Source organism: Glandiceps talaboti, chromosome 9 (assembly GCF_964340395.1).
Source record: "Glandiceps talaboti chromosome 9, keGlaTala1.1, whole genome shotgun sequence".
NCBI classification, from domain to species: Eukaryota; Metazoa; Hemichordata; class Enteropneusta; family Spengelidae; genus Glandiceps; species Glandiceps talaboti.
In genome coordinates this window covers 17,944,730-17,968,833 of record NC_135557.1, presented here as the reverse complement: position 1 = coordinate 17,968,833, position 24,104 = coordinate 17,944,730, and the positions used below count along the sequence as shown (strand labels likewise).

Genomic DNA, 24,104 nt, shown 5'->3' with positions numbered 1-24,104 from the left:
TGACTATGGTATAAAAGTACAATACATTACCAACTTCTGTGTAAAATGTGTTTTATAGTGAGACATCATATGAAACCACTAACCACTTTATTGCATCGCTAAAACAAAACTGCATAGTGACTCGAAGAGCTGAAGACCTGAACCACTTCTACATGTCACCAAAATAAAAAATTAAATTAAAAAAAAAACAGCGGAGCTATTCTGACCGATAGGTCGCTTGTTGCTATAATTTAACAGTTATTTCTACATGTGTTGAATTGTTCTCACTGTAGAGACATTGTTTTTACAATGGCTGTGTGCCCACTAAGCCAATTTGATGTGCCACTTATGCACACAATTTCTAGAGACGCACCAAAATTTGGTGTTCCCCTATCTCTTACTATGTGGTGACTCACAAGAAATGCCAGTTTTTCTCATTTTGGCTCACAACAACAAAATTTGGCTATCAATAGAGGGTACACTGTGTTGAACTGTTGCACAGTAACAGAGTGGGTCAAATCCAGGTAGATGTTTGATTGTGTAAAACATCCCAAATCAGCAAACTGACACTGTCAAAAATTTCTCAATTTTATGAGATGTCTGACTGACTTCATTTGCATGATATTTGTATTACCAGGTGCACATAACGAGAGCTGGTGTGTAGATTGTACACCTGGAATGTTCTGTCAAGGTCAAGGTAATAGTAAACCTACAGATTACTGTGATGAAGGCTGGTTTTGTATCAGTGGGTCTTATGAAACACATCCAAGTTCACCCTATGGAGGACAGTGTGTGGCTGGTAAGTTATCATTATTACTGTGTATGGCATAAATACTGCCCTCTATGGTTCAAATCCATCACCTCTTATTTCCTACTTTTACTACTTTTACTTGTTATGAATATTGCCTGGTTACATTACAAGTGAGTACTGCCCTGTATGGTCCAAGTCAACAATTACTTGTTAACCACTTTTACTAGGTCACTATTTATGAATATTGCCTTTTTACATTATAGGTGAATACTGCCCTCTAGGATCATCGGCCGCACTAATGTGTGACCCAGGTCAATATTGTGATGTGAACGGTATGGCTTCACCGCGAGGTGATTGTGCTGCTGGCTATTACTGTACCAATGGCTCAACTACAGCTACGCCCTCTGGAGTTGGAGGTAATACAAACTTCTACTTGTCTAGCTGTTTTCAGGTTTGCATTTACACGTAAAACATCAATCATAAGATGTACTCACATGGAGAATAACTTTAAATAGTGTAGAGAGAAACATTAAGTAGGATAATTAAATCGTTGCGTGATCAAGGTCCGTAGTAGATGGATCGAAACATTGCATCCATTTGGAATTCACCGTTCTAAAGTAACTATATTTATACTGTTCTATTGATTCTTGGAACCATGAATACTATATTCCTCTACTTTAATATGTTTTAGAATACTTGTTGCTTTCACTATTTTTATACACTTTCGAAGCATCAGTTCAGGACAAATTGATGTTTACAGGGATACCACACTGTTTTGAACACTCCAACTTATTGTGTGAGAAGAGGTGTGTGATTGGACTAATATTTCCATAATGATTTTATGAGCCAATCAAGTCTATGTTTTGTGCCATGTAGGTAACCAATGTAGTCCAGGGTACCACTGTATAGAGGGCAGTAGTTATGAGGACCCCTGTCCGCCAGGTACCTATTTACCAAGCTATGTTGCCAAGAACATCACTTATTGTCTAGACTGTCTGTCTGGCAAATACTGCAATGCTAGTGGACTGGCACAACCAGAAGGACCATGTACACAAGGTAAAATCTTGAAACACTATATTCAAACATTATTTAATATAGTGACACACGAAAACACCCTAATTTTTTATTGAGCCAGACGATGTCTTAGTAAAACTTTTGTTTAGTCTGATAATAAAATGTTAATAAAATTTTGTTTCAGGTTTTTTAAATTTATTATTTACTGTAAATTTAATATCTCATGAATTGTATGTTTTAAGGTTTCTACTGCCCTCCTGCCCAGACCGTGCCCACACCAAATGATTACATCTGTCCAGTTGGTCACTACTGTGTAGAAGGCTCTCCAGATAAACAACCATGTGATGCAGGTTCCTACCAGGATGAGATTGGCCAATGGGAATGCAAGGAGTGCCCAGCTGGATTCTACTGTGATAATTCAGTCAACCCAGTGGTTAATTTTACAGCTTTTGTCTGCCCACCTGGTAAGCAGGATTAGTACGTCCACATTGGAAGTGCAGGTGTTGATAGTCAGTCACATAGCCCCAATAATATATATCCACCATGAAAGTACAGGTGGTCAGAGTCAGTCATATTACTGGGATGTCCACCTGGAAAGTACAGGTGTTCAGAGTCAGTCATAATTATAGCATTAGCTGCATGTCCATCTGTGAAGTACTGGTTTTCACAGTCAGTCAAATGTATCATATTGCCATCTGGGAAGGACATGCATCAGTCATATATAATAAGTGTGTACATGTATAGTATAAAAATATATATAATGTTGTCTAATTAATGGTCATGCTTGATTTCTATTAATGCAGTATCTTCATAAATATATTTTTAGGTTATTATTGTCCAAATGGTACAAGGTCTGACAATGAGTATGGTTGTCCTATTGGTACATTTAACAATATCACAGGACTAACAGCAGAGGAGGAATGTGCACCTTGTCTAGGTAAGAGCATCCTATGAAAAACTAGTGAAATGTGTGTGTGTGTGTGTGTGTGTGTGTGTGTGTGTGTGTGTGTGTGTGTGTATGTATGTAATTATGTGTGTATGTATGTATGTATGTATGTATGTATGTATGTATGTATGTACATGTATGTATGTATGTGTGTGTGTGTGTGTGTGTGTGTGTATGTATGTATGTATGTATGTATGTATGTATGTATGTATGTATGTATGTATGTATGTATGTATGTATGTATGTATGTATGTATGTATGTATGTATGGGTGTACATGTATGGGTGGATGAGTAGGTATGTGGATGAATGAATGGATGGATGGATATGTCCAGTTGATTTTTTGATGTGATCATCTGTTGTTCATATTTATATACATATTATCATTATTTTCAGGTGGTTACTACTGTGGTCAGCCAGGTCTTGTGTATCCCAACACTCTTTGTAGTCCTGGTTACTTCTGTCGCCGTGGTGCTGAGGATGCTGCTCCAGCTCAAGCAGATGATGCCAACATCTGTCCAGTTGGTCATTACTGTCCAGAGGGTACAACTGAACCAATCACTTGTGTTGCTGGTACATTCAGTAATGGTACAGGTTTACAGAATGATACTGAATGTGAACCTTGTACACCTGGTGAGTAGCCAATCAGACATCAGTACAGTTACTAAATGATACAGATGCAAGTTTCTACTTTGGCAAGTGGAGAATATGCATTTTGACTACTCTTAATTTCATTGGTATTCAGTGAGAGTACCATGTACACCTGGTATACATTGAGAATATGTACCATGCACACCTGGTATTCATTGAGAGTTTGTGCCATCTGCACCTGGTATAAATTGTGAATATGTACCATGTACACCTGGTATTCAGAGTATGTACCATATACACCTGGTATTCATTGTGAATATTTACGATGTACACCTGGTATTGGTACTGAGATGTACACCGGGTATGTATTAGGAGTCTGTATCATGTACACCTGGAATTTAATTTTCATTTTTTTTCCCATTGACAGGTTTCTACTGTGATGCAGACGGCTTGATAGAGCCTACCGGTCCATGCTCACCAGGTTTCTACTGCCCAACTGCTTCTACCAGTAATGAACAAATTATTTGTCCAGTTGGAAAATACTGTCCATTGCAGACGTCTGTACCATATAACTGTCCATCAGGGACATTCTCCAATAACACAAGACTAGAGTCATCCGATAACTGTACACTATGTAATGAAGGCTGGTATTGTCAAACAGCTGGACTTACTGAACCAGAAGACCTCTGTACTCAAGGTTATTACTGTCCAACAGGTAATTATAATTTTTTATCACATCCTCCCTCCCGATTCATTCAGAAAATTACACTTTTCCACCATTCCCCTCAACTGAACTCAGACAACTATTACAACTGCATATAAGTTTGTTCAATATAAACTAATGATAAATAATTCCTGTGTAATATAAGTTTGCCCAATATAGTAGTAGTACCGTAGTAGAAAAATTTATTTACAAACAGGGTAGCCAGGAAACAGCAAAAACCGATTTCCATCTGGGCCCTGTTACCACTCATTAATATATTGCATATACCACACAAAAAATAAAGTACAAAAATGCTGGAGCAAAGCAGAACAAGACAAGAAAATGAAAGCAATAATTTTATTCTGACTTCCAATCTTTCGCACAATTCTATGTAGATACCCACTTTTCCAATCCTCACCCTAAACCAACCCTAAGACAATAAGAGAAGAAATTATTGATATTATTGTGTGTCATCACAAGAGTCTAAATTCTTAATTTCCAATCACATTTTGTTATGTTTAAGGTTCTGATAACCCAACACCAGATGACTGTCCCATTGGTCTACATTGCCCAACTGGTTCTCCAGCACCATTTGCATGTGCCAATGGTTACTTCACTAATAGAACCAGAATGTCAGTCTGTGAAATTTGCCCACCTGGGTAAGTATGATATTATGCAAATTTGAGTCAAACTGAGCTGGTGCATCTGGATGTATGAGATGCAGTTTAGTACCATTCTTTGAAATGAGCCCTTGAAGTTGTGCATGTTATTTTGCTGCCACTGTGAAGAATCATCGCAAGATTTCAAAATATTACGTTTTTGACATGTGATAGAACTTATTTGCATAAAATTGTAATTGGTACACCTTGCAATATCAGATTAATATGCAAATAGCAAGACACAACACAACACAATGCAACGCAACGCAACGCAACACAACACAACACAACAAGGCTGCTGTGTAAGAACGAGGATAGTCCTTTTTCAATTAACTTGACCAATCCGGTTTAATCTGTTAACTCTATGCAAATGTTATGCAAATTACAGCTACTACTGCCTGCCAGAGAATGAAACCCTAGGTAACCCTGACCTCCAAGCAGGTTATGCTGACTGTCCAGAAGGGTATTACTGCCCTCAAGGTACTGGACTAGACTGGCAACCTTGTCCTGCAGGTACTTACAGTAACCAGAAAAATCTATTTAAGGTAGGTACTCCAGATAAACTATTTTTTAATGGATGTGTTAACAATGGCTTTGAAATGGTCTGACATTTTTCAGTCACCAGAAAGATAAACGATTGTATAGTTTGGTCATAAGGGGGCGCTATTTGACCAGATTTGGTTTGAAGTTGTTGGCCAGAATCAATAGTGCAATAGTAGAAAATCACCCTTTCCCAAACATAAATAAAAAATGTTGATTACATTTCTGCTTCTTGATGACTTTGAGTATTTGAACAAATGACAGATACAGGTTATCTTGATGTAGAATAATCAGGTTACAAATTCCATATTTTCTGTTGGAATGCCATCAACTTGGTTTTGGATGGTAAAATAAGTTATATGCATACTATGTGATATGTAGAACAATCAGGTTATATTTTCCATATTTTCTGTTGGAATGCCATCAACTTGGTTTTTGATGGTATAAAAAGTTGTATGCATACTATATGATATGTACTATTCTTTATTTTAGATCACACAGTGCACAGATTGTGATGGTGGATATTATTGTCAATTAGAAGCACAAACCAATGTAACAGAACAGTGTTCACCTGGTTACTGGTGTTCATCTGGTGTTGATAGACCTAATCCTGATACTGATGCCACTAATTCAACCTACAATGCTACATGTCCATTGTTAGGTGGACATACAGGTACGTAACAGAGGCCCCATTTCCCCAGTGTCATTTTTCAAATGAAGCTGCAATTATCTCTAGTGTTTGCACATGTACACCGTGATTAGAAAAATGAACAAGAAAATGTAACAAATTGTAAATCACTGCCGAAAGTGGATTGTTTGAAAATGATTTGTTTTCTTTCAAAAAACAGAGTCCATGTAAATGAACGAAAAACAGAGAGATTGAAAATGGCATCACGCAAAAATGTACCAATTTGAAAACACCCATATTTGACTGACAAATCAATGATGTACATATACACACACTAAAACTATGTCATTATGCAACAGTATTGTTTTTTGAATTGTTCCATCTTCTCTGTTTTTGTGTGAATTGCCAGAAAAATTGTATTGTTTATTATATAAACATGTCAAAAACACATTATTAAACCGAAAATGAGGTTCTTCAGTTTTAGTGTTTTATTTCAAACCTTGTAAAAATGCAGTAAACTAGTAAACAACCTTGTAACGTAACTTGTTTAAATAAAGTACCCTATGGCCTGCTACCTGGTGCTGATGGCAACATGATTTCTTACAGGTATTGGTGGAATTTGTCCTAGAGGGTACCACTGTCCATTGGGTACAACCTTACCATTTGGTTGCGTACCTGGAACATACCAAGACCAAGAAGGGCAGAGTTTATGCATGAATTGTCCTGCTGGTGAGTGGACCTTATACTTTATCAGAACTTTGTTAAAATGTCTTTCAAGTTTGGTATAGTAAATGGATGTGCTACAAGAGGAAAGGAAAGACATTTCTATTGATTCTCATTTTGGTGACAGTAATTGGGTTTATACATACCTGTTCTGATCATTGTTAGATAAATATATACTTAAATAAAAAAATAAACCAAAAAATGAATGAACAAACAAACACAAACGAATGAACAAACAAAGAAACGGATAGAGAGATAAATATTGATTAATTGACTAATGATGTGTAATGTGATAGAGACCCTTGTCTTTAGGCCACAGGCCAAAATGACAATTACATAATTTAATTCAAAACAGAATACAGTACATGTGTAACAGGTTGTAAAATTTTGTAGGGACATATAAAATTTACAAGCAATATCAAGCGTCCATAATTCTTGTCTTGAATCCATAGCTTTATAAACAAATTTATAAAGATTACAAAACACAGTTGTGGAATTAGACCTCTGCAAATTATAGAATTTAGCATGGGTTGGAGACTTTAGTGGTGTGTGTTGTAAATTTTCTGATTGTCACATGGGACAATAACCTGTCCAAGTGCTTATATCATTTAGCATTTTTAGCTTTTATTTGTAATTTTAATCGTAGATTTCTGTGCTTACTGGGTTTGAGCCTTGTGTTGTATGGCAAACAGTGTTATGAATGTCGAAAACCAAATCTCGGGGAGCGGGCAACTAGTTTGAGCTAAGTTTTGATAGAACATAGCCTTCTTATTCTTTAATTTTAATCTGTATTTGCCAATTGACAATAACCACTTCTATTATTACTACATCCAGGTTACTACTGTGAGGCCAATGCTACTACTTATGTGGACACACCATGCCCGGTTGGTCACTATTGTCCAGAGAGTACAGGCCAATCTGACCAATTCCCCTGTGTTGCTGGTACATTTAATCACGTAGAAAGTCAGACTAATGACAGTTCCTGTGTTCTCTGTACTGGTGGCATGTACTGTCAGGGAGACGGCAATGAGTTGCCAACTGGAAACTGCAGGTAAGATTTTGTCTGTTCGACATAAACAAAAGTTCATGTTGGTTTAGTGCTTGAGGGCGCTCAAACTAAATCATGTCGGTAGAGTGGTTAAGGGTGCCAATCATGTATGTAAATTATGAAATTGACCTTTTGAAACATTTTACAAAATTTCTTTTTATGATTTTTTTTCCTTTGAACTGTGGATTCTGAAATAGAGTTATCAAGTAATAGGCCAATTTGCAAACAACTGAAGAAAAACCCATCTACTTGAAAACAATTATAATGTTTGATTTCCTCTCATTTTGTTCATCAAATAGTGAGGGATGGTACTGTATAGAAGGGGCTTCAAGTCCAATGCCAAGCAATGCGGTCATTGGTGGGAAGTGTCTAGCAGGAGAGTATTGTCCTGGTGGGTCTGAGCATCCAACTGAGTGTGATCCTGGTTGGTATTGTGGCACAGAGAGATTGGCAGCTCCAACCGCTGAATGTAATCAAGGTAGGTGTATAGGCATCATGACTGAAATTTTAAAAGTAACTTTGAGATTGTACACCATTGTAACAATTGTATGTTTAAAGCAGAACACCACTCCAGGAAATAGAGACATTTTCATAAACTATTCATATTTCAGATATCATAAAATCAGTGATGTAGACACAGGTTGTCATGACATAGAACAATGATGGTATATAATCCATATTTTCTGTTCGAAGACTATAACTTGGCTTGAGTATAGTGTAACCTTCCCTATTTTTGTCTTGATAGGCTACTACTGTACACTGGGAGCATCTATCAACAGTCCCACAGACAACACAACAGGAAATATATGCCCTCTGGGGTACTACTGCCCACAAGGGTCTTCTGTACCCGAGCCTTGCCCTATGGGTTATTATCTTGACACACAGGGTAACAGTCAACCCTCTAATTGCAAGATATGTACTGAAGGTAAGTGATGGTTATGATGTAAACATGTACTATTTGAATTAGTGAGTGCCTCAAATAGCGAAGTTTAATCAAACTCTTAAAAACTTAAAATTTTTGTTTTTACTATTGTCAACAGAACACAAATTATAAACAATAATCATTAATCGATTTACAAATGCAATGATAAGTCACATTTGGTTTTATCTGCCAATTTCTCACCTTTCAAATTAAAAGTCCTAAACAGCAATATTTACATGATTTAATGTGGTAAAAGTCATCTTTTTTGTACTTACATGTTAGCAGTATTTTTTGTGTCAACTTTATAATCCTGAATGATATTCAGAAGGTCAAAACATGGATTACAGTTTTTGAAATGTGAAAATTTTGTTTGTTTAGGACAATACTGCCCACAAGAAGGCTTACCAACACCTGCTGGAGATTGTCAACAAGGTTTCTACTGCCCGGAAGGTCAGGATACTGCAACACCTGGAAACTACACCTGCCCACAGGGATATTTCTGTGAGACTGGACGAGGCACCCCAGAGCCCTGTCCATCAGGTACTTACCAGGACACAGAGGGTGAATGGACGTGTAAAGATTGCCCAGCTGGTTTCTACTGCAATTCTACATATGGTCCTGTGGTGTGGCACGGATCTTATATCTGTCCCATGGGATACTATTGTCCAATTGGTACTAGATATGCAGAGCAATTCCCGTGTCCTGTCGGTACATTCAATAATTTGACTGGCATTGACAGTGAGAGTGATTGTACATACTGTATTGGAGGCATGGCATGTGATGAACAAGGACTTGCCTCACCACCTAGACCATGCTCAGCTGGATATTACTGTAAAGTGGGTGCCAACATGACAACTCCTGATCAAGGTAAGACCTAATTTAATGCATTGTGGGTATAACAAGACAACCCCTGAACAAGGTAAGGCTTAATTTAACGCATTATGTACATAACATGTCAACCCCTGTACAAGGTAAGGCTTAATGTAAAGCATTAAGGGTAGACATGTCAACACAAAATCTAGTTGTACATATGCACAACAAAATGTACGTCAAGGGAATTCCAAAGTCCAGAGATGTATATTTCCATTGCAAAGTCTTTTACACAGTATTGTTTTAAAGTAACACATTAATGTCTTGTCCTGTAGGTTATGATGCCAATATATGTCCACCTGGTTTCTACTGTCCGGAAGGTACAGATGCACCAGTAGCCTGCCCAGAAGGAACATTTAGTCCAACTGATGGTCTAATGATGGTATCAGAGTGTCTGAATTGTACAGCTGGCTACTTCTGTAACCAGACAGGTCAGTATATAGCAAAAGCTGTTAGATTTTGGTACTCAGGGGGTGAAAATAAAAGGTGTCAGAAGGGATAGTATAAGCGAATGGAGAAATAATGTGAATGACTAATGAATCAGCATAGATGAATAAGAGATACTGAAAGGCAGAGACGGACAGATAGACAGAAGACACAGACACAGACACAAAAGTAGAGGCAGGCAGACAGACAAACAGACAGACAGACAGACAGACAGATACAGACAATGGAATTGACAATTGAAAGAAAGAGAGAGAGAGATAGACAGAATCAAACAGACTAAACAGTAGAAATATTTTTTTATATCATCTTTATCAAACAAACCAGCATCATTTGCTCACCATTTGGTGCAAACGAGAACTCTGACCATACATTATATACCAACAATAGGATAATATGATTGATCTATTGCAAATGAATAGAATTATTCACATATTGTACAAGACATTAACATAAATTACAACTGATTATATTATCTCAGCTCTGACTCAAGTGAGTGGGCCATGTATACCAGGGTATTACTGTCAAGAAGGATCTACCAGACCAGCTAATGTCATCTGCCCTGAAGGCTACTACTGTGGATGGACAACCGTTGACCCTGCCCCATGTCCCAATGGCACATTCTCCAACGATACAGGACTAGCAACAGTTGGACAATGTCTAAGTTGTAGTCCAGGATACTACTGTGAAGGACTGGCAAATACTAAACCAACAGCTGAATGTGATCCAGGTAAGGATTCAAACAAAACAATTCCATGCCCTGGTATATATAGTTGTAAGTATAGAAAAGCACTACTGTATTATCAGGGAACCAGTTGGATTGTGTTACTTAGTACTTGTCTGTAGGGTAACTTTACTGATAATGAAATTTTGAATATTATGTTTTCAATGCAAGTACTGTCAGTTTTCTTTAACAGTATTTATGAAGGTTTGAGAACAGTAGGCCTTGAGTGTTTACAAGACCAGGTTTTTAAGGTTGCACACTTTATTGTTTAACACCAGCTATTTTATATTCCTAATACTATACTATGCTTAAAGTCATTGTGAACTCACCATGTTGTCCTTCTTGTTATCTGTCTCATTATCTCCAGGTTACTATTGTCCAGGAAGTGCTGACATTGCAACATATATCATCTGTCCAGCTGGTAAACACTGCCCTCAAGGGTCAGCACAACCATTAGACTGTCTGCCAGGCACCTATGTCAACTATGAGGGTGCTGCTGAGTGTACACCATGTACAGAAGGTAAGTGGGGAAACCAGTAGTTTCAGCTTTCATGTACTCTACACCATACAAAAAGGTTTTGTAAGTCAGGAGGGGTCCAGGAGATCTTCCACAATTCTGCTAACTTTAAAAGTAACCACAGGTTGCATAGTTGTAAAGATGCTGTCAAGGGCTTGCCTGTGATTGTGCACCAGAGGTACTATAATTATACTTGGCTTTGTTTTGTAACCTTTCAAGTGCACATCTGGGTCTTACTAAATGACTAATATCCTAACAAGACAGACAAGGGCAAGAAGGGTTTTTCATTGAAAATGTTTTTCATGATTTTGCACACAGAATTATTGTTGTGGTGTTTCACAATTCACATATATTTTCCTTGATTATGTAGGTTACTACTGTATTCCTGAATTAGTGGTAGAGGGAGATGCATCAAGTAGTTACACACCATGTCCTCTGGGATTCTTCTGTCCAAATGGTACTGGACTTGACTGGCAGTCTTGTCCAGCTGGTACATACGGAGCAGCTACCAAACTAGCTAAAGAAGAAGACTGTACTCCATGTGATGGAGGCCAGTACTGCCAAGGAGTGAACCTAACTGAACCATCAGGCAACTGTTGGCCAGGTTGGTATTGTGTGTCCGGTGCCGATAAACCTAATCCAACCATGGTTAACGAAGACCAGTGTCCAACCAATACCATCCATCCAATAATCGGACATATATGTCCAATTGGTCACTACTGTCCTGGCAGTACTCCCTATCCACTAGGATGTTTACCAGGTTCTTATAATAACTTAGAAAATCAAGCCAGTTGTAAAGACTGCCCAGAAGGCTACTACTGTTATTCCAACACCACAGATTATGTCCCCAATGAATGCCCGCCTGGATTTTATTGTCCTCAAAATACACCTGACCCATTTGCGTATCCGTGTCCACCTGGAACGTATAATAGTTACACAGGTCAGAAGAATGACAGTGCATGTGAACCATGTACACCTGGATACTACTGTGAAGGCTTCAATAACTCAGCTCCTACTGGACCCTGTGATGAAGGCTACTATTGTTCTGGTGGTGCATTTGATAATCCAGTAAGTATAAGAGAAGATAAATACACTTTGGAACAATTTGTTAAACATAGAGAAAAACTTTCAAATGTTGAAAAACAAACTGAAGTGAAAATCTGGAAACAAATTTGAGACATATACAACTTTCTTAAAGTTCATTCTGTATTAAAGGCATATTTTGCATGGTACATTTCAGTTCATCTCTGAGGAAGAAATTAGGAAAATTCTTTCACTGTTGAAAGCTATGTACAAAACAGATGCTAACTGTTTCTCATTTCCATATGACAGCCATCAGCTAAAGGAGATGAATGTACTACTGGTAATTATTGTCCGCAAGCATCACCAGCTGAAGTACCATGTACAGCTGGTTCTTACTGTGGATCCAATGGATTGGCTTCACCAACAGCTGAGTGTGATCCAGGTTACTACTGCCCAGAAGGTAAGGAAAGGGGTGTTTGTTTTATGGGGTATAGTGATGATTTGTGTTGGCAGGGGTGTTGTTGTCATGGATGTTGATGGTGGTTATTGTGTTGGTCGTGGGATGAGGGAATGGTGGTGGTGGTGTTATTGTTGGAGTTTGGATGATGTGGGGTTATGTTATGTTGGCTAGGATAGGGTGGGGTGGTGGGGATAGTAGAAATGTTTGGATGGTAGTGGTGTATTGTTGGTGATGATGGGGTTGGATAAGGATTTAGGTGGTGTTTTGGTCTGGGCATGATGGTGGTAGAAATTGGGAGGTTGTGGTAGGAGGGGCTAGAAGGAAAAGTAGAAAAATAAGGCTTAGCAAAATTTTAAAACAGCTTAAAGTAAGGTTGAAGTCATGCATTGAAAATCAAAACAAAGATTTCCATTTGCAATACTGAACTCATGTGGACCTTTAATAGGCTTACTCATAAATAATTTTGAGATACAAAGAACCGTTTTATGAATAATGGAAAGAATTTAGGTGATGACACCTAGCAGTGGAAATTAATGTCTGACAAGCTCATAACAAGTGAACATTTCAAGACAGGTAGTGTTTACTCAATATGCAAATTATGTGAGTGTATTCAAATCTTATGGTAATTTCTTATAATGGAGATGATTCATCAGCCTTTGATTGGTCACCTTATCACACTCTGCAAAGTCATCCATGCTCTCTCAACTGTTTGTTCCTGGCATGTTTTCACTAAAGAGTGCTCTATCTTCGTATTCTTGCTATCAGGTTCTGATGAAGCAGATGAGGTTGATTGCCCTGTGGGTAACTACTGTCCACTTGGCAGTGATCTACCAACTGCATGTAGTAATGGAACGTACAACCCGACAAAGAACAAAGATGAATTTGATGACTGTATTCCATGTGATGGTGGTAATTACTGCAATGAAGTAGGAGCAGATGCTGTCACAGGCCAGTGTGATGCAGGTAATAAGAGTACTTACTTCAATTGAACTATGGCAAACACTACATTTTTGAATAAAAAGTCAGCTATCCACGATGTTTTCATTAGTCATGGTCTGATATACATTTAGAAATATCCATTATGACTAGGCTATTCAAGGTCATTGGAACATCAAAATGATTGTACAGCAACAAAACTTAAGTGTGGTATGATTTAAAGATTCCCAAAAATAATAAAGACATTTGTAATGATTTTTATAAGTCCAAATAAATTTGGAAATTTGTTGAATGATCACCCCTGGGTAATGCTCTGGTGCCTTAGTGTTGAAATAGGAGGAAACCAGCATTGATTCGCAGGATTAAAGTTAGCATTACGCTTCTTATATATCAATCTTGTTATGGTTGAAATTTCATCAAACCCTGCCATTGCTGGGCAGGTTCGAACCTAGACTGCAGTGGCAAGAGGCATAGGGGCAAACCACAAAGCCACCAACAATCCTTGACATTGTATTCTAACTTCAAACTGATTGCTTCCACAGGTTACTACTGCCCACCTGGACAAGTGACACCCACACCTGGTGACTACCTCTGTCCTAAAGGTCATAAATGTACAGTTGGATCAATTACACCAACAAGATGTGATAATGGGTACTACCAAAATGAAATGGGTAACTCAACATGTAAAGAATGCTTAGCAGGTATGTACCGGTATATGCTTACACTATCTTTTCTTTCTCTGAGCCACATTTTTCCCCCTCGATCTCAAAATAAAATGTTTTGATCTTTACCTAGCAAGGTAACAGTAAAATTTAAAACAGTTTATTTCTTTGATGTATACTATATTAGCATCATCTTGCTCAGCAGAGTAAGATGATAAAGAGAAATCACAATGATTTCTTGGTACCTGCAATAACATTTAAACTCCTACTGAAGGGACATAATAGAACAAGAAGGTCGACTTATTCTCACATGTGCCTATAGTAATGTATTCAAAGTGTGTTGAGCAGAAGTTATGGTGTCGACCATGAAATTGAATGTTCATATTTTTATGATGCACTTTGGCAATACTATTCTATTTCAGGTACCGAGAATTACTAAATCTACTATTGTGTTGCCAGGTTACATCACTGACTTGATGAACTGTAAACCCGCAACTCATTCACTTCGCTCAAATAACAAAAGTCTACTTCATGTACCCATTGCAATGCAAAGTTATATGTTGAGCTCTCATTATCATGAGCAGCATCCCTCTTATGAAATAGTATATACTTGAAATTCGTTCATCACCCACTGTGGATAAAATCAAGAAGGCTATCATTAACAAGACACATCTGTTTGCCAGAGCTTTCCTACCATTTGCAATGATCTACTATTAGTCCTTTTCAGCACAATAAAACATTGTCATATTGGATTTTGACACTATACAAATTCTCTTGATTGATTGATTGATTGATTGATTGATTGATTGATTGATATTGTATATTTCAGGTTATTTCTGTGACAATACTCTAGCCCCGGTGACAGGCCTTTTTAATGCATCCTGTCCAGAAGGGTATTACTGTCCAGCAGGCACCACTAGAGCTAATGAATTCCCTTGCCCAAGTGGAACATTCCTGAATACTACTAATGCAGAATCTGATACTGAGTGTTTGTCCTGTTTACCTAAATACTACTGTTTCTCACCTGGTTTGTCAGAACCTGAGGGTTACTGTTATCCTGGGTATGTATTTCTTAAACTTAAAGGTCTAATTTTCAATCCCGAATCTATATCTAGACACTTCCAACATGCATCATGCCAAAATTTCACAAGTACAGTCATCAAAATGTAACTAATTTCAAAAATGCAGTGACAGATTTCTTTCCTGTATATTCATTATAATACTGACATCCAACATGAGGAGATAAAGAATATGTTATAGTACTAATACTCTCTCTAAAATTGCAGTTTCATAGGCACTCTATGAGCTCTGTGAGTTTGTTACATGGTAAAAGTCATATAGCATAATGAGTGTCATCTTAATCCGACCCCTATTTACATACAGAGTAGGTTTAAATATACTACCTGCTTTGTAATATTTCTTCATACAATGATTAGAGGAGTCACTTATGCAGCTATTTTTGATTGAAGTGTTTTTAAAAATTTAAAAGAAATGCTAATGGAAGGCATTTTCATTACTTTTTATTCTGGAGAAGCACTGTCGTGATTACGATTGCACAAAATAAATGACACATAAAGGCTGTATCACTTCAAGTCAAAGATGAGTATAGTAGTCAAAAGTGCCACAAGTGTTGGCTGTGCGAATATAATGTAAATTATACCTGGTTTTTTGTTCAATCTGTATTTTTTCCAAATGACAATTGACTTTCTTTGAATACAGTTACTATTGTGAGGAAGGTACAGATACGCCCACACCATCAGCAACTATTTGCCCTGTTGGTAATTATTGCCCAGAAGGTAGTTATATACCAACACCCTGTCCATCAGGTTCAATCTCTAGTGGTGAGGGTAATATGAATATTACTGACTGCAAAGCTTGTCCACCAGGTCGATACTGTACACCAGAAAGCTCTCAAACAGGTATGTTTATCATCAATTCCGTGATTGTTTTACAGTTTTAAGTAGTCATTGATAATGTTGATAACGTTTATGTAAAATGAATTAAATTTTTTGAAAGGAGAGTAATGACTTCCAATGTGGGTTTATTACCTTGACTGTCAGGATTTGTCAGTACAGAGTTTCCCTGTATTTTAACCATCCTTCCTGCTGTGCATCCAACTTTTATGATTTGGCCACTCTTCAAAACTTAATGTAATCTCTCATCCATATCTTTGCAGGTGATACAATGCCATGCTATGCAGGCTTTGTGTGTACAGGTGGTTCCAGCATTCCAAACCCAACAGACCCCTTGATGGGTTACATTTGTCCTGAGGGACACTACTGTCCAAATGGTACAAGCATTGAAATTCCATGTGATAAAGGAAGCTATGCACCTAGCATTGGCATGGGAGAGTGTGATATCTGTCCTTCCGGAACAACGTGTCCAAATAAGGGAATGAATATAACAGTGCCATGTCCATCTGGATTCTACTGTCCTGTTAACACGACCGATGACGGTGAACCATGTCAACCAGGTGAGATATGATGACTTATTTGTAGACAAAAGAATTTATATTTCTGACTAGTTTCTCACATAAACAAAATGAAACATCATAATGTATCCAATCACCTCTTGAGGTTTAGAATGTCCATAGCACTTCCCAAGTTCAAAACTCGACTTCGGAACAGGGCAGAGAAGGAACAATCTTACTGTAATGGCCTTGACTTGGAGCATGTAATTAATACATTAAATACCTTTTTTCTTGCAGGTACATTCAATAACTTGACAGGTCTTGATACAGCCAATGATTGTCAGGCTTGTTTACCTGGTATGTACTGTGAGCTACCTGGACTTACATGGCCTACTGGACTGTGTATGGCAGGATATGTATGTGGTGGAGGAGCATCAGTAGACCAACCAGGGGATGATGGCGTCAATGGACCCTGTCCAACTGGACATTATTGTGACATTGGTAAATAATCTTTCTCAGTTTTTGTAGTTTATGATTAAAAATTGATTAGTTTGTACCTCTGTGACCTTTTTGAAATGTTTGTGACATTTGTAAATCATCTTTCATGAATCTGTCATTCATAAAAGATTTCATAACCAAGATTAAAATATAAATTGCGCAAAGTAGTAGAAATGGTCAGGATACTGATAATTATTGATACTGCTAATTTAAGCATTTTCACATAAATAGTACCATATAGTTTTGAGCTTAGTCTTCTAATTAATGAGTAAATAATGCTTTAAAGTACTTTCACTCCTCTTTCCTTTCTTAAAAGCATTTTTGTATTGTAATAGTTTTAAAAGTAAGTCATTGAGTAATTTTACAAACATGTTTATTACTGTGTTATAAAGTGTGTATTAAAGTTTGAAAACTTTATTTTAGTTTCCCCAGTGCGATCACAATGTTTACCCAAACAGTTATAGTAATAATAAAAATACTTTCAATTGCCATGTGTCAAGATATTGCAATCTTTATAAATGTTACCAGGTTTATACCCTCCCCTGTTAATTTGTCCCCAATCATTTCTAAAAAAAACCACTGTAATTGTTGGTAACAGAAATTCCATTATCATTGTCATAGGAACATCAAATGCAACGGCATGTCCACGTGGCACCATGAATTCAGACGTTGGGGGTGCTTCACTTGCTGATTGCAGGGCATGTCTTGCTGGTTTCTACTGTAATAGCACTGGTTTAGATTCACCGAGTGGCCCGTGCAAGGAAGGATTTTACTGCCCAGATGATGCTGAGATCGACGTCCCAAATCCATCTGACTATCCCTGTCCTGTTGGATATTACTGCCCTCCTAATACTGGTCTTCCATATGGCTGTGATCCAGGTACTGTAAATCTAGATATTTTCGCTACTTGAATATTTTGCAATTTAACAGTCTACAGCTAGTTCTCAAAGACTAATTTTTACTAATTACCAGACTGGTATATTTTGTGAAATGTACAAGAAGGCAGTTTAGTCACGGTGACTACTTTATTTTGTGTTTTTGTTTTCCAGCAAAAGTAGGCCTTTAGTGAAAATTTCCATGTTTATATATTTAGATAGAAGAAACTATTGTGTAAAATTCTTTGTAAAAATGTATCTTTCTTCTGTTCTAGGTACATACCAACCCAGTATACGTATGATTGACTGTGAGCCATGCCCAGCTGGTACATATTGTATGTCTAATACAAGTGTCCCCTTCCCATGTCCAGCCTATTCATACTGTCCAGAAGGATCCATTGCACCAACACTGTGTCCTAATGGTACTTATACTCCAGATGATTGGGTTAGCAAACAAGATGCTGGTGACTGCAAACCGTGTGAAGCTGGTGAGGATGTATACTTGCATGTTTCTCTGTCTGTATGCGGGTGTGTGTGTGTACTGTGTTGTACATTTGTCTGTTCATAGGTGTTTATGTGTATATGCAGCTGTGTACATGAGTATTTAATGTGTGTGGGTGAGCTTGTGTATGTGTGGCTTGTGTGTGTATCACTATGTCTGTCTGTATGTATGTATGTATGTCTGTCTGTCTGTCTGTCTGTCTGTCTGTCTGTGTCTAACTGTGTGTGCGTGCATTTGTGTGTGTTATTTGTTTGTTATTTAGTCTCTCAAAATTGAGACTGTTACATATACAATGGGCTTTGTGCATCTGTCCATCTGTCTCTCTATCCACCCAGCCATAATACACCATTTCTAAGACATGCTATTCGAATCATTCATGGATAATTATCACTTGTTGAAACTGGTTATAACCTGTTGTAACTGGTTCTAGCCAGTTTTAATCATCCACGCTCTACATATTTTAAAATATGATCTGTTTTTACAACTTTTCTTACATGAATTGAAAATTTTTGATTTTTGATTTTTGAAAAGATGAAAGTGTTTTACAGAATTTTTTTACATGAAAATTATGCTTACAATGATATGATATGATATGATATGTGTTTTATTGTCATATATATACTGACACATATATGATAAATTTACTAATAGTGTTTTTTTTTTTACTTTTGTAGGTAAATTCTGCCTTGGTGGTGAGATAGCTGGACCCTGTAATGCAGGGTATTTGTGTTACAGTGGAAGTGACACACCAATACCAGATGGCTCTGAACCATCTAAAGGCGAATTATGTCCATTTGGATATTACTGCTTGGAAGGTATGTCAAAGACAAGTAGAGTATGGCACTTATGACACTTTCAAGTGGAAATGCAAAACTTTGCATTTGCCATAGCATACACATGGAGACACCAAAATTATGCATAAAAAACAATTTGAAAATGATGCAAAATGTATATATTTTCAAAATGCTTTGTTTTCGTTCATAAACGGAGTCTCTGTGAGGTAGGATATGCACCAATATGATCACAGTATGTACTTGGGAATATATGTCTTAAACTTTTGCTGTTTTTTCGAGAAGACACAGTTAAAATCAAGACCAAAAAAACTTGTTTGTGATAGAAATGTTTGAAGTACAGTGTAAAGGTTGAAATGATATCAAAATTAAGATATTTTAGAATTCAATACCGTCACTGAATACTGTGTGAACTCTGTTGGAAGATACAAGATTGATGATTTCTTTGAAATAAAATTGTAAACTCTGGCCTCAAATTTCTTTTTATTTCCTCCAAAACAACTACAAATATGTTTTCATTTGGCGTAGTGTAGAGAGATTTTAAGAACTTTGAATTTCTGGAAAAATTTATCCCTACCCATAAACTAAATTTTGATTTATTTGTTAGGTGCAACCAGTGTATCAAAATGTGAGCCAGGTAAGGTGATTGACTACCGAGGAGCAGCTTCAGATGCTGAATGTGATGACTGTCCTGCTGGATACATATGTCCAGAAGATGCAGTAATTCCAGAGTTGTGTACTCAAGGTGGGTAGAAAGGTCAACAATAACGATATTGCTGAGATCATCCTGTAAGGAAAAAAGTTTTTGTTGTTTTAGGCAAGAATTTAGTTATAGCAGTGGTGGTGATGATGATGGTGGTGGTGGTGTTGGTGATGGTACCGGTGATGGTTGTGGTGGTGGTGGTGGTGGTGGTGGTGGTGATGTTGATGGTTGTGGTGATGGTGATGGTGGTGGTGGTGGTGGTGGTGGTGGTGATGGTGGTGGTGGTGGTGGTGGTGATGGTGATGGTGATGGTGATGGTGATCATGATGGGGGTGATGGTGATAGTGATAGTGGCAACAGTGGCAGCAGCAATGACACTGGTTATCACATAACAATGTATTTATTAATATCTCACCATGTGACAAATCCAATTGTTATTTTGTTTCACAGGTTACTATTGTGAATTTGGTAATAACGTCACAAAACCATGTCCTCTCCAAACATACTCAAACACTATTGGAGCTACAAACAGCACAACCTGTCTACCTTGTCCAGCTGGATTCTGGTGTAATATGACAGGTAAGTGGTATAAGGAGGGATAATGGGAAAGTTAGGGGTAGGGTAGGGTAGGGAGGAGGGCAGGGGATCTGGTGTAATATGATTGGTAAGTGATATAGGAAGGGATACTGGGAAAGTCTGGGAATGGAATGGGGAGTAGAGGGGTAGCACTAGAAATGAGCAGGAAGAAAATAAAGAGAGATAGTTTTGTGTTTGTGTCATGAAAAAGTACTTATGTGTTTACCTTATCAGTCAGCTAAAACGGTGTTTCATTTGCAAGCTAGGTGAAGCAAAATAAAAGACATTAATTCTACATTTTTATTGTAATTTTAGCTATGGCTGACTACAGTATAAGTCCATGTCCTGTGGCTCACTACTGTCCAGAGGCTACTATAGAACCACTACCCTGTCCAGCTGGTACATACAGAGATACTCAGGAGGCAGGAGGTAAGACTTCTTAAACTCGCATGTTCTTTCTTTCTTTCTTTCTTTCTTTCTTTCTTTCTTTCTTTCTTTCTTTCTTTCCAGAACACCAAAGTAAAGCAATCCAGCTATAGTGTTCATATCACATGTAAGACCTACAGGTTTGTTCCTCCATTATGAAACCAACATCAGTGCTGGTCTTAATCATGTGTCAAAGTTAATTTCTTTCAATTACCTCCATTATAAACCTAGTATCTGGTTGCTCTAATGTAATCAAGCAACCTACAAACAATTTGGCTGCAATTAAGATGAAGATATCATAAAACTTGTCTAGTACACACATATTTACTATATTGTTATTTTTAAATGACTGATCGACCCTTCATTTTTAATGTGATGATGTTGAGAAAAGTAAATAAAAAAGGGTCACCCACAGGAGGGTGATGTGTACTTTACAGGTCATGGTTTATTACATTTTACAGGTGTAGTAGAATGCTGACAGTGTCTAGCTGGTTACTATTGTCCTAATGATACATCTAATGTAGTCAAGTCATGGTTTATTACATTTTACAGGTGTAGTAGAATGCTGACAGTGTCTAGCTGGTTACTATTGTCCTAATGATACATCTAATGTAGTCAAGTCATGTTTTATTACATTTTACAGCTGTAGTAGAATGTTGGCAGTGTCCAGCTGGTTACTACTGTCCTAATGACACATCTAACGTAGTAGGAACTGAGTGTTTGGAAGGACAGTTCTGTCCGGAAGGTTCATGGGAACAGAGAGACTGTCAACCAGGTAACATAACACACAAAGGACCAGTAGCCTAATATTGTAGTAAAAAAAATGTGCAAACATTTACACTTTGAATGACAATATGCAAATTAATTAAAAAGTTATACATAATATGTAAATCTACATGATCATTGACAACATACAATTGAAAATTTCATCAGAAATATGAAAATTTACAAAATGCAAATTGAAAGTTTCATCAGAAATATGCAAATTTACAATATGCAAATTCAAAATATGCAAATTCAAAATATGCAAATTGAAAGTTTCATCAGAAATATGAAAATTTACAATATGCAAAATGAAAATTTAGAATATGCAAATTGAAAATTTCATCAGAAATACGCAAATTTACAAATTACAAATTGAAAATGATATTGTGGAAATTTACATTTTGAGTGACAATTTACAAATTAAGGATTTGATGGATGATATGAACATAAACATGATAATCATATTCATATTTTACATTTTAATTGACGATGTACAAATTGCAAAAGTGGTAGGATAATATTCAAAGTTCGAGTTGATATTATGCAGATTTACATGTGATTGACAATTCACCTGTTATAAATTGGATTGATAATATGCAAATTTATACTTTGACATTTCACAAACTGTGCACCTGTGTGATTGAAGAAATACATATATAAATACATATTCAATGTAATTTATGAATATAGTAAAATATGTCTTCATTTCAGTTGTGTCAAGAAATGACACCAAGAAGGAAAAGTCAAAGCCTTAATAAACCTTCATAACCTGCAGATCCCAACCACTTAACCTGCTGTAAATTAATCTCTTTTATCTTTCCATTTACAGGCTATTTCTGTAACAGATCAATGACTCAGGAACCATGTCCTGGTGGCTTCTACTGTCCAGTCAATTCCAGTTACCCCCAACCCTGTCCAGCTGGTCATTACTGCACAGGTGAATGGTGTAACACAACTAATGTTGGTAAGTGACTTAGAGGGTTCCTTGTGATATGTACCCCATAGGCATGTATGATTTGTCAACCACTTTTGATTTACTGGTGAATACTGTAAAGGTTCTATTATTGATAAGTGACGTAGAGAGTCCTTTGTAAAATGAAACCCCAGGTATACATTTGGTTATCAATCATGTTGCTATATAGTTGAATTGTGTAACAGTTGTATCATTTGCAAGTGCCCTAGTGGTCCCGTAAAACATACCCCCAGGTATGTATTGATTTGTCAATCATGCTGTATTGCTGATGAATGATGTAACACTTCTAATGTTGGTAAGTGACTTAAAGGGTCATTTGTAACATATGCTCCCTAGGATTTTATTTATTCATCAATCTCTACTGCTTTGCTGCTGTTGGTGAATGGTATAACACAACTATATGTAATATTGGTAAGTTACCTAGAGGTCCTACACTGCATATACCTCCTAGGTTTGCATTGATTTGTCAATTGCTGCTGCTTTACAGGTGAATGGTATAACTCTCAAAATGTTGGTAAGTGATTTAGACAGTGTCTATAAAATATACCACTAGGTACGTATTGATTTGTAAATCACTGTAACGTAACTGGTAATTAAATTGGTGTGACGCTTAGAGTGTTGGTAAGACACTTAAAGGGTCCTTGGAAAATATACTTCCAGCTCTGTCCAGCTTGTCATAATGTACTGGTGAATATTGTAACACAACTAATATTAGTAAGTGACTTAGAGGGTCATTTGTAAAATGTACCCCTAGGTATATAGTGATTTGTCAATCACTGTTGCGTTACTGGTTAATAATGTAACACTTCCAATCTTGGTAAGATGCCCAGAATGCTAGTTTTAAAATATTTCACCTAAGTTAAGCATTCATTTGATGTGCCAATCAATGAATGTTGACTGGTTTAATACTTCTAATGTTGGTAAATGACTTAAATGGTCCTTTGTAAAATATTCCGCTAGGTATGTATGAATTGTCAAACACTTTTGCTTTACTGGTTGACAATGTAACAACTGATGTTGGTATTAAGTGACCTAGAGGGTTCTTGCTTAAAAAATACTCCTCAGGTATGTATTGATCTGTCAATCACTGTTTTACTGGTCAATGGTGTAACTAAACTAATGTTGATAAGGGACATGGGGAAACCTTTAGCTTGTAAATATACTTCATAGATAAAAAAATAGACAGTTGTGAATTTTTATTACTAGAGCTAATTATTACATGTATTGTTATCTTTCCTAGGTTCTATGAGGCCAATAAAGTGCCCCCTAGGCTATCGAGAAAAAGATGGATCAGACAGAAATACATTTGAAAGCACCTGTGAGATCTGTCCACCAGGTTACTATGGCAATGAACCAGATAGACAGAATTGTACAATTTGTCAGGCAGGTGTGGTTTGCCTGGCTGGAGCAACAACTGATGAGCCAATGGCCAATGACACAATGTGG

The 24,104-nt window shown here is 37.1% G+C and overlaps 1 protein-coding gene across 1 annotated transcript in view; it reads left to right on the top strand.

The window, feature by feature from the left end:
- Nucleotides 1-24,104, top strand: part of LOC144439904 (uncharacterized) — a 144,919-nt gene that overhangs the window by 79,665 nt on the left and 41,150 nt on the right. The window contains exons 65-99 of the mRNA XM_078129136.1: nt 617-778; nt 994-1,146; nt 1,607-1,786; nt 1,987-2,208; nt 2,571-2,681; nt 3,086-3,322; nt 3,708-3,995; nt 4,507-4,642; nt 5,031-5,187; nt 5,675-5,855; nt 6,417-6,539; nt 7,368-7,584; nt 7,881-8,059; nt 8,327-8,506; nt 8,882-9,370; nt 9,649-9,804; nt 10,299-10,547; nt 10,909-11,061; nt 11,429-12,126; nt 12,391-12,541; nt 13,307-13,504; nt 14,020-14,178; nt 14,969-15,200; nt 15,859-16,058; nt 16,316-16,612; nt 16,847-17,050; nt 17,669-17,926; nt 18,198-18,410; nt 19,099-19,239; nt 19,823-19,960; nt 20,369-20,497; nt 20,810-20,923; nt 21,564-21,695; nt 22,515-22,649; nt 23,899-24,104. The exon at nt 23,899-24,104 is cut by the window's right edge and continues 37 nt beyond it. Coding sequence (XP_077985262.1) covers nt 617-778; nt 994-1,146; nt 1,607-1,786; nt 1,987-2,208; nt 2,571-2,681; nt 3,086-3,322; nt 3,708-3,995; nt 4,507-4,642; nt 5,031-5,187; nt 5,675-5,855; nt 6,417-6,539; nt 7,368-7,584; nt 7,881-8,059; nt 8,327-8,506; nt 8,882-9,370; nt 9,649-9,804; nt 10,299-10,547; nt 10,909-11,061; nt 11,429-12,126; nt 12,391-12,541; nt 13,307-13,504; nt 14,020-14,178; nt 14,969-15,200; nt 15,859-16,058; nt 16,316-16,612; nt 16,847-17,050; nt 17,669-17,926; nt 18,198-18,410; nt 19,099-19,239; nt 19,823-19,960; nt 20,369-20,497; nt 20,810-20,923; nt 21,564-21,695; nt 22,515-22,649; nt 23,899-24,104 — 7,178 coding nt within the window. The remainder of the gene's footprint in view (nt 1-616; nt 779-993; nt 1,147-1,606; nt 1,787-1,986; nt 2,209-2,570; nt 2,682-3,085; nt 3,323-3,707; nt 3,996-4,506; nt 4,643-5,030; nt 5,188-5,674; nt 5,856-6,416; nt 6,540-7,367; nt 7,585-7,880; nt 8,060-8,326; nt 8,507-8,881; nt 9,371-9,648; nt 9,805-10,298; nt 10,548-10,908; nt 11,062-11,428; nt 12,127-12,390; nt 12,542-13,306; nt 13,505-14,019; nt 14,179-14,968; nt 15,201-15,858; nt 16,059-16,315; nt 16,613-16,846; nt 17,051-17,668; nt 17,927-18,197; nt 18,411-19,098; nt 19,240-19,822; nt 19,961-20,368; nt 20,498-20,809; nt 20,924-21,563; nt 21,696-22,514; nt 22,650-23,898) is intronic.